This window comes from Urtica dioica, chromosome 1 (assembly GCF_054948205.1).
Source record: "Urtica dioica subsp. dioica isolate 48M chromosome 1, U.dioica_male_clone48M_v1_H2, whole genome shotgun sequence".
NCBI lineage: Eukaryota > Viridiplantae > Streptophyta > Magnoliopsida > Rosales > Urticaceae > Urtica > Urtica dioica.
In genome coordinates, this window is record NC_142756.1 from 9069495 (window position 1) to 9084102 (window position 14608).

The 14608-nt window shown below is 42.8% G+C and overlaps 1 protein-coding gene across 1 annotated transcript; it reads right to left on the reverse strand.

Moving 5' to 3' along the window:
- Positions 1-10367: 10367 nt before the first annotated feature.
- LOC149407051 (uncharacterized) lies at positions 10368-12496 on the reverse strand. The gene is made up of 3 exons (XM_089618359.1): positions 12384-12496; positions 10842-11882; positions 10368-10377 (listed from the first exon to the last, which is right to left on the reverse strand). The coding sequence occupies exons 2-3, from the start codon at positions 11873-11875 to the stop codon at positions 10368-10370; spliced, it is 1044 nt and encodes a 347-aa protein (XP_089474485.1). The 5' UTR covers positions 11876-11882; positions 12384-12496.
- Positions 12497-14608: the final 2112 nt, after the last annotated feature.

Genomic DNA, 14608 nt, shown 5'->3' on the forward strand with positions numbered 1-14608 from the left:
TTGAAGTTCACACTTCCCTCATGCACTTTCCCGAAATAGAAAATAGGAAAAGATCGAGTATGTACCTTGTGCCTTTAAGCACTAATACTGCTCTGAACATGTCGATCTAGGATTCTCTTCTAGTTGTCCGCTCTGTCGCTCTTTAACTAGGAAATCTGTTTCCGAACTTATAAGAGTCGATGAACCAACTCTAAAACTAAGTAGGAGGGTTATATTTGTTGTTTGTAACCCACGATCCCCAACACTAATGAAAGAAGCAATTAAACGTGGGACTAAGAGCCGCTCTTGCGACCCTCTCTTAAATGGGAGTACTCCAAGGCGTTTTTGCTTCGATCATTGCTCAATGAGCTACGTCCGAGAGTGAGACGATGATGGCAAGGCCTCCCCTTGGGGGATTTTTTTTCAAAGTTGACCTTTTGGACTAAGTGGTTGGTTGCACACTTAGGCTCAATCCCTAGTAATCTTCCCTTGAGGCTCTGCGAAAGGATGTGAGTGATCAAACCAATTTAAAAGGTGGCTAGTCAAAATTGATGTATTGACATCTTGGCTAAGCATTAATGATGTGTCATTTACTTATAAATGGAGATTTTTTGCGGCCTTCTCTTGAGGGAGTAAATTATCGTTTGGTTTATAACACCTTTGGATTTTATAAAAGTCTTAATAAAACTTAAATCCTAAACCAAAGACTAATCATAAACTTGTTTCAACTTTTATAGGCAATATGTCTCTCAACCCTCTCTCAACCATTCTTTCCTCGAATAAACTCGAAGGCGACAATTACGTCGACTGGAAACGTAACCTCGACATAGTCCTTACTGTCGACAAGCACAAATGGGTTCTCACCACCCCCTGTCACTACTACAAAAATAGGATTCTACAACGCTTAAAAAACGTTGTAGAATGATTCTACAATGCTTCTTAAGCGTTGTAGAATCCTGCGTTGTAGAAGCTTCTACAACGCTTAAAAATCCGTTGTAGAATCTAACAGCTTTCTACAACGCTTAATTATCCGTTGTAGAAACTACGCTTCTACAACGGAATCTTAAGCGTTGTAGAAACTTCTACAACGGTCTAATTCCATTGTGTAATTTTAAAATATTTTCACACATGTCGCCGCGGCGACGTATATTTTTCGCCGCGGCGACGTGCTTCTACAACGGATTGATTTTCCGTTGTAGAAGGACTTCGCCGCGGCGAGAATTATACGTCGCCGCGGCGAGTTATTTGCCGCGGCGAGGTACGTTCCGAGCCGCGGCGAGAACATTCTACAACGGATTTTCAATCCGTTGTAGAAGCACGTAGCCGCGGCGAAAAATATACTTCGCCGCGGCGACGTCAAATCTTAGCCGCGGCGAGATGATTCTACAACGGATATAATGCGTTGTAGGAAGGCGATGAATTTTTTTTTAAAAACTCGCCGCGGCGAAGAAAAAATCTCGCCGCGGTGAGACTAAGATTTCTAATTTGCTTGCTCTCGGTATCTTGTCTCGCCGCGGCGAGAAGTATAGTTCGCCGCGGCGAGAATCATTTATTTTCAATCCACAATTTGTTTTTTACACGATACTAGCACCTGAAAATAATCTTCAATACAAAAAATATCTAATATATACATTCATCTCAAATATCCTCATCTTTAAAACATTCAAAATCTAATATATACATCTTCGAAAAAACTAGCTAATCGTCACAGTTAATAAATGTTTGTACATAAGTTACCCATTCTTCCCTAACTCTCTCTAAATCCTCTTTTGTATAGGATTTCTTATTTTCTAATTTTCCTACACCTCCTACGACTATATCACGCATATAAGAAATGACAAAATACCCGCATTCCGTGTTTCCCGTTTGTCTCGGAGCGTCCCAAGCCTTGATGTACGTTGATTGCCCGTTACTATTGGCGTTTTGATGCTCGAGCTTGAAATCAACAAGAACCCTATATAACACGGAGATTATAAGAGAAAAAACATCTAGAACGGTTTATAATAAAAATTATTTAAGAAATCAAAATATTACCTTTTTATCAATCGATTTAAATCCGTTGGGATTTTATTTCTCAACGGGTCAAAGAACATAGCGCTATTTCTCCAAAGGTCGAGGACAACGAGCATCCAATGCGCACCTTTGTTATACGGCATCAAAACTAGTTCACCAAATTTGCAATGTCGTACCACGTTTCCAACGTCCTTGACTCGTTTTGACAAATAAGCCTCCTCGTCGTCATTTTGTATATACGAACTTAAGCTCGGATTTATAAAACAAAAATTTCGAGTCTTCTTCGCCTTTTCTAGCCTCGATCGTAGATATCTATGACAAACAAATATTTAGTTGATCAAAACACTAAATATTGAATATTGATATTAAAAAACGCATATAAAGAAAACTCTTACTCCATATAAACCGTTATGCTCCCCGCGCCAATTTCCAAGTATTGCAAAAAATCGGAAATGTCTTCAAATGACACCGGAATCGGGATAGCCGCGAGACTTGGACTAACATTGACCATAATCACATCCCCTTCCGGTAACATTACTTTGTTGGCATGTTGAGCGAGCAATCGATACTTTGGATTAATCACCTTGTACGGAATCTTCTTAGCATCATCGATGCTAGCTTCACTCTCAAAACCGAGCTTTGAGAGTTGTTTGACAACCGGACCGCGACTCTCTATTCCCGAGTCCATTTCCATGAGTCTCTTCGGCCACGAGACAAACCCGCCTATAGCATCTTCAACGGTTTGAGCTTCTTCGGTGGGAATTGGCAATTTTGCTTTTTTAATCAAAACCCCCAAAACGGCCACGCGTAAATTTCCTTCCTCCAAAGGTGAGAAATGAACTACGCCTCCATTCATGTACGCTCGCCCATTTGCAACATGAATTGTGCCTCCGAACTCGGTGTCATCAATGAAAAGAAGACACTCGACGCTTTCATCCGAACTCGGTGTCACCGGCGTGGTTGGATTCAAAGAGCAACTAGCACGAACACTATTTGGTTTTTCCACAACAATAGGATCGATCTTCGGACGATCATCAACAATGATAGGATCGATCTTCGGACGATCATCAACATCGTCGTGTTCTAAGCGAATCAAGAATTTTATCAATAACTTAATACCAAAACATTTATCTTTAATAAATAGATAAAAAAAAATTGAACATACCTAAAGAGACCGCTTCATTGACGTGTTCTTCAACATTTGCCATCTCTTTATCATCAACAACCTTCGCGTTGAGATTCTCTTTCACTTGCTCGACACTAGGCGACTCGACATTAATGCTACCATTTACACCGAATGCCTTCATCACCAAAGATTTTAACTCGCTCATTTCCCGACGCATCTTCATTACTTCTTCGTTGGGCGTTGGAGGAACAAAGTACTTAAAACGCGACGTGTGTTTGGATTGACCGCAAACTCGCGACGTTCCTAAAGCTTCTTGCAAAACACTCTTTCCCGATTCCGGCAACCATGTCCCTTGCGATGCTTGTTGTGATAACGTTTTCTACACATAAAATTATTTGAAAATAAAATTACAAGGTTAATTGTTATAACAAAGGTAAAGAACTTACGATTTTTTCTCCCATCAATTTGTCTTTCTCATCCTTGTAGTTATCTACGTCTTTCATTCGCGAGTCAATCCAAAGTTCCTCTTTCGTAGGCCATTCCCCCGTTTCGTCATGCTAGTAAGAAGTAATTATATAATAAATTAAAAAATAATTGCAACATTTGAAATAACTAAAAGAAAAAAATGAATCTAACCTTTTCTTGATCAAGCTTTCGATATCCATTTCGGCCCGTTCGAGATTTGTACACACTTTTTCCGATATTTGATTTCCCATGTTCCGATGTTTGTTTGAACATTTCGGTTCGTCTATACTCAACAAATGCTATCCAATCTTCTTCGGTGATACTTGTATAGTATGTCAAAATACAAGCCGGTCTCTTTAAGTCGATTGGTTCGTTGATTATGTCTTTGAGTAGATCGTTGTATATCTCATGACGAAATAACCTTGCGGCTTCTCCGACTCTCATAAGGCAATCGTGTTTTTGTTCGATAGGAATCGTAAATCCTTCTTGCATTTCGTTCCAAATCCGTTCTTTAATTTGGGCGTTGTCTTTACATCTCCAATCACGCATCGAAAGTGGAACGTGTTCTCTTGCTAACACGCCAAAGTAACTCGACAACTCATCACCCTATTTACCGATTGGTTGCCCTTTATCATCAAATTGTACCGGGATTTTTTTACCAAGTGTTTTAGCCTTATTAACCCGACCCATAAGAGTGTTTCTTCGTTTTCCTTGTTCATCGGAGTTAAGCGCTAGTTGTCTTCTAATTTTTCTTTTACCACTACCGCTAGAAGTAGTAGTAGTGGACGACATTGAATCTAATAAACAAAATTCAAATCATAATTTCAATTTTCAACTCAAATGTTATCAAAATTTCAACTCAAATATAACAAAAATCAAATATAAACTCAACTCCAATCACAATATAAACTCAAATCCAATCCGATTCTAAACAAAAACACAATTTCAATCCCAATTCAATCTACTATCAAATATATTTCTCAAATCAAATCAATATCAAACTTCAATTCAATAAACTCAAATCCAATACAATATCTCCTAATTTCAAATCAATATCGAATTCACACTAAATAAGTTCATGTAAAAATGTTCAAAAACATTACCCGGAGTTGGACGAGCACAAGGGCGGCGAAGAGAAGGTGGTGAGGCGAGGTGAGGGCGCGCGGCGAGGGTGGGCACGAGCAAGGTGAGGGCGCGCGGCGAGGGAGGGCGGCGTGGGCGCACGGCGAGGTGAGGGAGGGGGCTCAGCGAGAGGGCGGCGTGGGCGCGGCGCACGGCGAGGAGAGGGAGTTGAGGGTCGGAGAGAACGCGCGGGAGGGCGGGCGCGGTAGTTCAGCGAAGTGAGGGACGGAGAGAGAGAGAGGGGCCGAGAGAGAGAGAGTGGCGGAGAGAGAGAGGGACGGGCGGCAAGAGAGTGGCGGAGAGAGAGAGGGACGGGCGGAGAGAGAGAATGACGAGAGAGATAGTAGTGGAGATGATAAGAAATGAGAGGGAAAAAAATGCTAAGTATAGATATGAATGGGCGCGGGTAGTTAAAAAAATTTGAAAATTTCAGATTTTTTAACGCTCCTACAACGCTTATTCTAAGCGTTGTAGGAGCTCGCCGCGGCGAAGTGTATTTCTCGCCGCGGCGAGACCCTTCTACAACGCTTAGAATAAGCGTTGTAGGATCCTCGCCGCGGCAAAACCAAATTCGCGCTGCGGCGAGAGTTACCCAGAAACGTCTCGTCGCGGCGAAAATGTGGCATCGCCGCGGCGAGGTAACCCTAGATGTCCTCGCCGCGGCAGTATACAATTTCCGCCGCGGCGAGACCTTTCTACAACGCTTAAGTAAGCGTTGTAGAAGCCTCGCCGCGGCGAAGGCTAATTCCCGCCGCGGCGAGGAATACATTCGCCGCGGCGGGAATTGTATGATGCCGCGGCGAGAGTATATGTCTGGAACATGGTGCTCTCGGTAAGTTTTTCGCCGCGGCGACGACTTGTTCCCGCCGCGGAGCAGGACTCCTGCCGCGGCGGGGTTTGTACCTCGCCGCGGCGTGATATGTCGCCGCGGCGAACGCATATTTTTGCCGCGGCGAGGACATTCTACAACGCTTATGGTAAGCGTTGTAGAATGTCTCGCCGCGGCGAAGTAGAAAGTTCGCCGCGGCGAGTGACACGAGACTGGTGATATAAATTCTCATTTCTGGTCTTTTTCACTTTGAACTCTCTCATAACCTCACTCGAAAAAATTAGGGTAACCTCATTCTAGAGCGTCCTCGTTTACTAGTCTCATCTACACATTCAAATCTTGTAAGTTCTTCTTTAACTTGTTCTAATTGTTTTTCTCTTGATAGTTTACTAATTAGAATTGGGAATTTTTTGTATAATTAGGGTTTTTCTATGAATATGAGAAAGTGGATGTGGGAGAATAGATTGAATGAGATATATCGAAAAGGTGTAGATGAGTTTTGTGATTTTGCTAGAGAGAACATGGTAGATTTGAAATCTATTCGTTGTCCTTGTATTAAATGTGGAAATCATAGACATTTTTCGATTGATGTCGTTCGGACCCATTTGTTTGCATATGGAATAATGACCTCGTATCAAAGATGGTTCTACCATGGTGAGGTTTTTCGTTCTACGGCAAATGAGGATGATGTTGAAGATGATATTGATGATATGTGCGGAATGATGAATGATTTGGAGGATGATTTTGTTGAGCGACCGGAATTGTTTGAGTCCATGATGAATGATGCGGAGACACCATTATATGAAGGGTGTACAAGCTATTCGAAGTTGTCATTTTTAGTTACATTATTTCATTTGAAGGCGTCGGGGGGTTGGACTAACACTAGTTTTACTCTATTGTTGGAAACACTGAAAGAAGCATTTCCGAAAGACAATAAAGTACCTTTAAGTATGTATGAAGCAAGGAAGACTTTGGGTACATTAGGCATGAAGTACGAGAAATTCCATGCGTGCCCAAATGATTGTGTTTTATATAGACACGAGTATGAAGATCTAGATGAATGTCCGACGTGCAAAGAGTCACGGTGGAAGAAGGGTAAAATTCCATGTAACGGGGTTAAAGGAGTTCCAGTTAAGGTACGTACATTTTCATCACTTGATTAGGAAATACATGTAGCTCATATTCATTATTTATTACTGATTTTCGTTAAATATATTTCAGTCGTTATGGTACATTCCTCCAATGCCGCGCTTTCGTCGAATGTTTAATAGTGTCAAACACGCGAAGAACATGGTTTGGCACTCCGAAAAGCGTATCGATGATGGTATGTTGAGACATCCTACTGATGCTGCACAGTGGAAATCATTCGATTTAGAGTATAAGGATTTCAGTGTTGATACTCGAAATTTGCGCCTTGGTCTAGCTTCTGATGGAATGAACCCGTTCAGCATGATGAGCAGTAAATACAGTGTTTGGCCGGTTATACTTGTGAACTACAATCTCCCTCCAAAGCTATGTATGAAGAGAAAGTTCTTGATGTTAACGCTTTTGATTTCAGGACCGAATCAACCAGGAAATGATATTGATGTCTATTTGGCACCGTTGGTCGATGATTTGAAGATGTTATGGGAGAAAGGGATGGAAGTTAAAGACGCTTACCGTGGAGATTCGTTCAACTTAAGGGCAATGTTAATGTGGACTATTAACGATTTTCCGGCCTATGGAAACTTGTCAGGATACTCTGTGAAATGCTCGATTGGTTGTCCGATTTGCATGAAAGACACATCTTCCATCCGTTTGAAGCATGGTAAGAAAACTGTTTTTCTGGGTCATAGAAGATTCTTACCAAGAGATCACTCGTATAGAAGATTGAAACAAGCGTTTGATGGAAATTCAGAAGAACGACCCCCTCCTAGAATTTTGTCTGGTGAAGATGTCTATGAGATGGTTAAAAACGTCAATGAAGTGCTTGGGAAAAGAAAGCGGAGTGCTAGTACTAAAGAATCGTTCAAAGAGAATCCTTGGAAGAAGAAATCGATTTTCTACGACCTTCCTTATTGGAAGACACACTACGTCCGGCATTGTCTGGATGTTATGCACATCGAGAAAAATGTTTGCGAATCGCTTATTGGTACACTTCTTGATGATCCAAATAAATCGAAAGACGGAATACAATCTCGATTGGATCTCAAAGAGATGAATATAAGAAGCATTTTGCATCCCGAGGAGGGGGGTGGGAAAAAAACAAAATTACCACCGGCAAAGTACACTCTAGATCGAAAGGAGAAAAAGAAATTGTGTAACTGGTTTGCTTCTATTAAAGTCCCCGAAGGTCATTCGTCAAACTATAAGAGGTTCGTGTCTTTGAAAGATTTGAGACTTACTGGAATGAAGACGCACGATTGTCATGTGCTGCTACAACAAATGTTGCCTCTTGCTTTACGAGGAATTGTGCCAAAAGATGTGAGGTTTGCAATATCAAAGATATGTGTATTCTTTAACTCGATTTGCTCGAAGGTCATCGATCCAACTCGATTGGATTTAATGCAGTCAGAATTGGTGAAAACTCTGTGCTTGCTCGAAAAGATCTTTCCACCTTCGTTTTTCGACATAATGATCCACTTAACCGTCCACTTGGTACGTGAAGTGAAATTAGGAGGGCCCGTGTTTTTACGGTGGATGTATCCAATCGAACGTTATATGAAAGTGTTGAAAAGCTACGTGAAGAACTACAATAGGCCGGAAGGGAGCATAGTTGAAAATTACATAGCAGAAGAGTCGGTTGAGTTTTGTTCTGAGTATTTAGCTAAAACAGACGAAATTGGGTTACCCAAGAATACCAATTTTGATTCAAAAGCTCTATCTAAAGGTATTTTTTTAACACTTTATTTGTTTATTTAAATTATATATGAACATTATTTTTAAGTATTTGTTTCATTATATATAGGTACTTATTCGATCGTCAACCGAAAAGAATGGGAGCAAGCAAGTCTCCATGTGCTACACAACGTTTCCGAGGTCAAGCCATTTGTGGATATTCATTTGAATGAGTTGAGAGTGAATAATCCAAAGAAGGGTAGAAATGAAAAATGGTTGCAAGAAGAGCACAACCGTTTGTTTCAGAACTGACTTGGAAAACGCATATTTATAGAGGCAGGACATTCATCTACGTTGAGTAAACTATCTGGCGGGCCGTCCTCAATGGTTACAAGGTACACTGCTTGGTCTGTTAATGGTTTTACATTTTACACAAGGGAACGAGACAACAAGCATCCCGTACAAAATAGCGGTGTTACATTGTTTGCTGAAGCTTTACATGTTTCGTCGGCAAAAGATAAGAATCCAAAACATGCTTTTATGAAGTATTACGGATACATTGAAGATATTTGGGAACTTGATTATTGCGGGTTGCGAGTCGCATTATTCAAGTGCAAATGGGCAGACAATAATCACGTTAAAGTTGATAATGAAGGAGTTACAATTGTCGACTTTAGACGGATTGGCTACGAGAATGATTCATTTATTTTGGCTTCGCAAGCAAGTCAAGTGTTTTATGTTTCAGATCCAGCAAATCCTGAGTTATCGTTAGTGGTTCATATGAAAGCGAGAAACGGTAACGAAGAAGAAGACGAAGACATGTCTAGCATTCCTCCGTTCACATCAGGATTACCGCCAATTGATCAAGAGGTGGATGATTTTAATGATGACGATGTTTCACATCTACTTCGTAAGGATATAGATCCTATTTTTGTTTGATATTGAACATTTAGATAATGTATTTTCATTTTGGATTTTATGTTATTCTCCTGTGGACAACGTTATTTTTCATTCAAAATTTCTCTATACAATGTCATTTACATTTCTCCAACATCGCCGCGGCTGAGTACATCTCTCGCGGTGGCAGGATAATCTCGCCGCGGCGAAATACAAATCCTGCCGCGGCGAGGGACCTTCTACAACGCTTTAACAAGCGTTGTAGAAACCTCGCCGCGGCAACGTATATTACATGCCGCGGCGAGGTCATTACGCCGCGGCTGGAATATCACCACGCCGCGGCAAGACAAGTTCTTAAAAAACACAGACTCTCGGTATAAAAATATCAAACTCTCGCCGCGGCGAGATACAAATCCTGCCGCGGCGAGGACCCTTCTACAACGCTTAAAAAAGCGTTGTAGAAACCTCGCCGCGGCAACGTATATTACATGCCGCGGCGAGGGTATCCCGCCGCGGCGGGAATATTACCTCGCCGCGGCGAGACAATGTCTTGACTCACCTCGCCTGGCCGAGCTCACCAGCTCGCCTCGCCTGGCCGAGCTCATCAGCTCGCCTCGCCCGGCCGAGCTCACCAGCTCGCCTCGCCTGGCCGAGCTCACCAGCTCGCCTCGCCTGGCCGAGCTCATCAGCTCGCCTCGCCCGGCCGAGCTCATCAGCTCGCCTCGCCTGGCCGAACTAAACTGTTGTAGAAACCTCGCCGCGGCAACGTATATTCCATGCCGCGGCGAGGTCATTCCGCCGCGGCGAGGATATGTTCCCAAATATGAAGGCTCTCGGTAAGTTTCTCGCCGCGGCTATAGCTTATTTGCGCCGCGGCGACACGTTTTCGCCGCAGCGAAAAGACTACGCCGCCGCGGCGAGATTCTGTTTTCAAAAACGCATGCTCTCGGTAAGTTTCTCGCCGCGGCGACGTGTAAGTTTCGCTGCGGCGAAGACTTTCTACAACGCTTTGGAAAGCGTTGTAGAATGTCTCGCCGTGGCGAGGTAGAAAACACGCCGCGGCGAGAGTTATACGCCGCGGCGAAATGTCTAAGTCGCCGCGGCGAGATTCAAATAGAATCACCTGACCCTACACATTTTTACTTTCTTTCCCATTTTAAACTTGGTTTTCAACAGAAAAATTATCATTCAAGTAAAAAACCATCACACATTCAGATTTCATAATTTTTAAATATTAATCAAGTCTCAAACACACATTAACTAAAACACGAGTCTTAAACATAAACAAACCATGCGAGTCTTAATTTAAATTTAAAATGAAGCTTAAACAAACTAAACGAGTCTTGAATTTAAAATTTAAAGTTGGTGTTGTTGGTTTAGTCGTCATTCGGTGGTGGTGGTGGTGGTGAGTGCGCCGGATATTGAGGAGGTGCCATATGCGGTGGCCACTGTGGTGGTGGGTACGGATAATCGGAGTATTGAGGATATGGAGGAAATAACACCTGGTTCTCTTGGTTGATGTCCCACCGAGAGTAGAGATCGTTCAGTTGGTTGATGTGAGAGGCGCCATACTCCGCTTGTTGGTGCATGTACTGTTGCGTGTGTTGGAACCCGCCGACGAGATAGTTGGAGCATTGAGCTATGTAGTCGATGGTGGCGGGGTCGACTACCGGAGGTGCTGGTAAGAACAATCGAGGCTCGTTGACTGGTGGTCCCTCTTCCCCTTCCTCCTCCTCATCCTCCGCTTCCTCCTCTTGTGGTTCCTCCCTAATCTTGTAGCGATCGATGATGTTATTCGTAATAGGCCCCATAGGACCCTTGATCGTATCCCTTTTCGAGCGTCCTACCCCCGCATTTGTACAAAGGCCGGTAATGATCGACGGATATGGCAAACCGTGGCGTTCATTAGTATAGTCTAGACTCTTCATCCAATTGTAGATGAATCGACCGACGTTGATAGAATGACCTTTTATGATGCAGAACAACACCTGGATACGGCCCTCGTCAAGAGTGGTGAAGTGCTTGATCGGATAGAGGCGAGCGCAAACAAAGTAAATCCAAGCTTTAGCAATCCTGGTGAGTTGGTCACGCTTGAGTACCCTTTTCCCTTTTTCAAGGACCCAATCCTCTCCTGGAATGCACAGCAACCTCGCCATCTCCTCGTGGCTGCAAGTTCTCAACCATTCCCGATAGCCTTCATTCTCGAAAGGCACATCTGGGGTCCCAAGCAAATCGTTGATCGCTTCGATGCTCACATCGACCTTTTTACCTCGGACCGTCACAACATCTCCATTGTGATCCGGTAAGTTTGCGTAGAATTCGTACACGAAGTTTAAGTTCGTCTCGAACTCGGGAACGGCACAATACTTCACCCATTCATGACCAAGAATACTGTTGCGGATTGACACTCCTATCTCGGTGTTAGAGCTCACATTGAATCCCCGCTCAGGGATCACACTGCGCGACGAGATTTTGTCGTAACGATCCTCCGCGGCCTTGCTGGTGAAGATATTCGTGTTATAATCTGCTTCAGGGGACGATTGACGAGCTCGCTTACTTTTACTTTTACTAGGACCTTTGGAAGTGCTCGGAGCCGTGGCGCCCGCCGGATTTTTTGTTCGAACCATTTTTCACCTTCACAAAGCATAATCATAAAAAATTCAATCTCGACATCTACAATCAACATAACCATTTTAAATACTAACAATGTCACAACAATCACAAATTCTATATCAATTCCAACTTCATTTAAACATAACAATATCAAATTCATAAACAATTCCATTCTAACACAAATTCTAACTCAAATTCATTCTAACACAAATTCTAACTCTAATTCATTCTAACACAAATTCTAACACAAATTCTAACGTCTCAAATTCATTCTAACACAAATTCTAACTCAAATTCATTCTAACACAAATTCTAACTCAAATTCATTCATAATAAAATAACAAACCCTAATTTTGTTAAATCAATAACCACCTTAAATCAATAACCCTAATTTTGTTAAATCAATAACCACAACATGCAACTCGGGGAAATAACATGAAATCCATATTCAAAAACACGAAATCCATATTCAACAACACGAAATTAAATCAATAACCACCTTAAAAACTTAGAAAATCATACCTTTAAAAAGAGAGTGAGAGGCGGTGAGAGAGAGAGAGGCGCGAGAGAGTTGGGCGGCGAGGACGTGGCGAGCGAGAATGGCGGCGAGGATGTGGCGAGCGAGAATGGCGGCGAGGACAAGGCGACGGTGAGAAATCGGGGCGGCGAGGACGTGGCGAGGGATTTTGGAAGAGAAAATGAAGACAGAGTCGGCCGAAATAGTTTGTCTCGCGTTTGTATTTTGAGGAAAATGAGAAAAAAAACTGAAAACTGGTTTATATAGTGAAAACCTAAAAACCTCGCCGCGGCGAGAATATGTCTTCGCCGCGGCGAGAAGATCCTACAACGGATTTTATAACCGTTGTAGGATCAGCACGCCGCGGCGGGAGTCCTACATCGCCGCGGCGAGGAAGTTTCATAGAAAACTGCTAGGCCACGGTATCCTTCTCGCCGCGGCGGAGTATATTTCCAGCCGCGGCGACATAATTTCGCCGCGGCGAGGGAGGACCATCGCCGCGGCGACTCTATTCTACAACCCTTTAAAAAAACCGTTGTAGAATTTGTCGCCGCGGCGAGGTTTAAATTGTGCCGCGGCGAGGTCCATCCTTCTACAACGCTTTGAACTTGCGTTGTAGAAAGTTTTCGCCATGGCGAAAATCACATGGTGCCGCGGCGAAGGTTCTACAACGGGTTGTTTTAACGTTGTGGGAAATCTGAAATTTAAGTTCTTCTACAACGCTTTTGTAAAGCGTTGTAGAATCACCCAGATTCTACAACGCTTATCCATAAGCGTTGTAGAAACACCCAGATTCTACAACGCTTATCCATAAGCGTTGTAGAATCACCCAGATTCTACAACGCTTATGTTAAGCGTTGTAGAATCACCCAGTTTCTACAACGCTTATGTTAAGCGTTGTAGAAAGTCCGTTGTAGAATCTCATATTTGTAGTAGTGTGTCCTCAAACGAATGAAGATTCGACGCAAGAGGAAAAAGACGCCCTGGCGGCCTGGCTTCGATCCGATGAGATTGCGAGGTGCTATATTCTGGCATCGATGAACAATGTGTTGCAACAACAACATCGTGATTACGAAACTGCCACCGATATGCTCTACAATCTCCATGAGATGTTTGGAGGGCAAGGACGTCAAGCTAGGCAACAAGCGGTCCGACAATTCATGAACTGTCGTATGAAGGCTGGAACTCCCGTTAGAGATCATATGATGCTGATCATTAGCTATCTAAACGAAATGGAGATCCTTGTATCTGAGATTGATGGGGAGACTAAAATAGATATGATCTTGGAAACTCTCCCCGAAACCTTTGATACCTTCAAGTTGAATTATTCCATGAACAAGCTAGAGTACACTGTTACCGAGCTCATGAAGGAACTTCAAACCGCTGAGGCACTCACTAAGAAAAAGAGGGCTCAAGGAGAAGTACATGCTACTGCCTCTACCTCTGGATCTAAGAAGAGACCTCGCAATGCCGAGAAGAAGAACCAACCTAAGGTTCAAACGAAGAAGAAGGCGCCAAAGGCTCCGAAGGTGGACAAGTCTAAATACAAGTGCCACCACTGCAATGAGCCTGGTCACTGGCGTAGGAACTGTCCTGCCTACCTCAAAACCAAAGTAAAAGGTATTGTACTTATTACTGAAGCTTGTTTAGTAGCTGATAATGTATCATCGTGGATTATTGACTCCGCTGCTACTAACCATATTTGCTGCTCCTTAACTGGTTTTAGGAAAAGCAAAAGCTTAGAGGATGGCGACTTCTGCTTCAAGTGGGGTGATGGGAACGTGGTGTCTGCGAAGGCTGTGGGATCCATGACGCTATCTTTTGAAGATCGCACTTTAAATTTGAATAATGTTTATTATGTTCCTTCCTTTGGGAAAAACTTAATATCTGTTGCTCAACTTTTAGAGCAAAATTATTATTTAAAGTTTATAAAGAATGGAATTCGAATTTCTTTTTCTAATTCTTTTGTCACTGATGCATGTATGAAGAATGGTCTTTTTTACATCTATCCCACTCAACCTTCTCTTTTAGACACCGAAATAGATAATGATCTAATTAGGGAGCCAAAGAGGATCAAACTTTCTGAATCCTCCGATCTAACAAAATCAACATACCTCTGGCACTTGAGACTTGGTCACATCAGTCTAGATAGGATTAAGAGACTTGTGAGGGACGGTCCACTCCAAGACTCTGCAATAGGTTCACTACCTACTTGTGAATCCTGCATAGA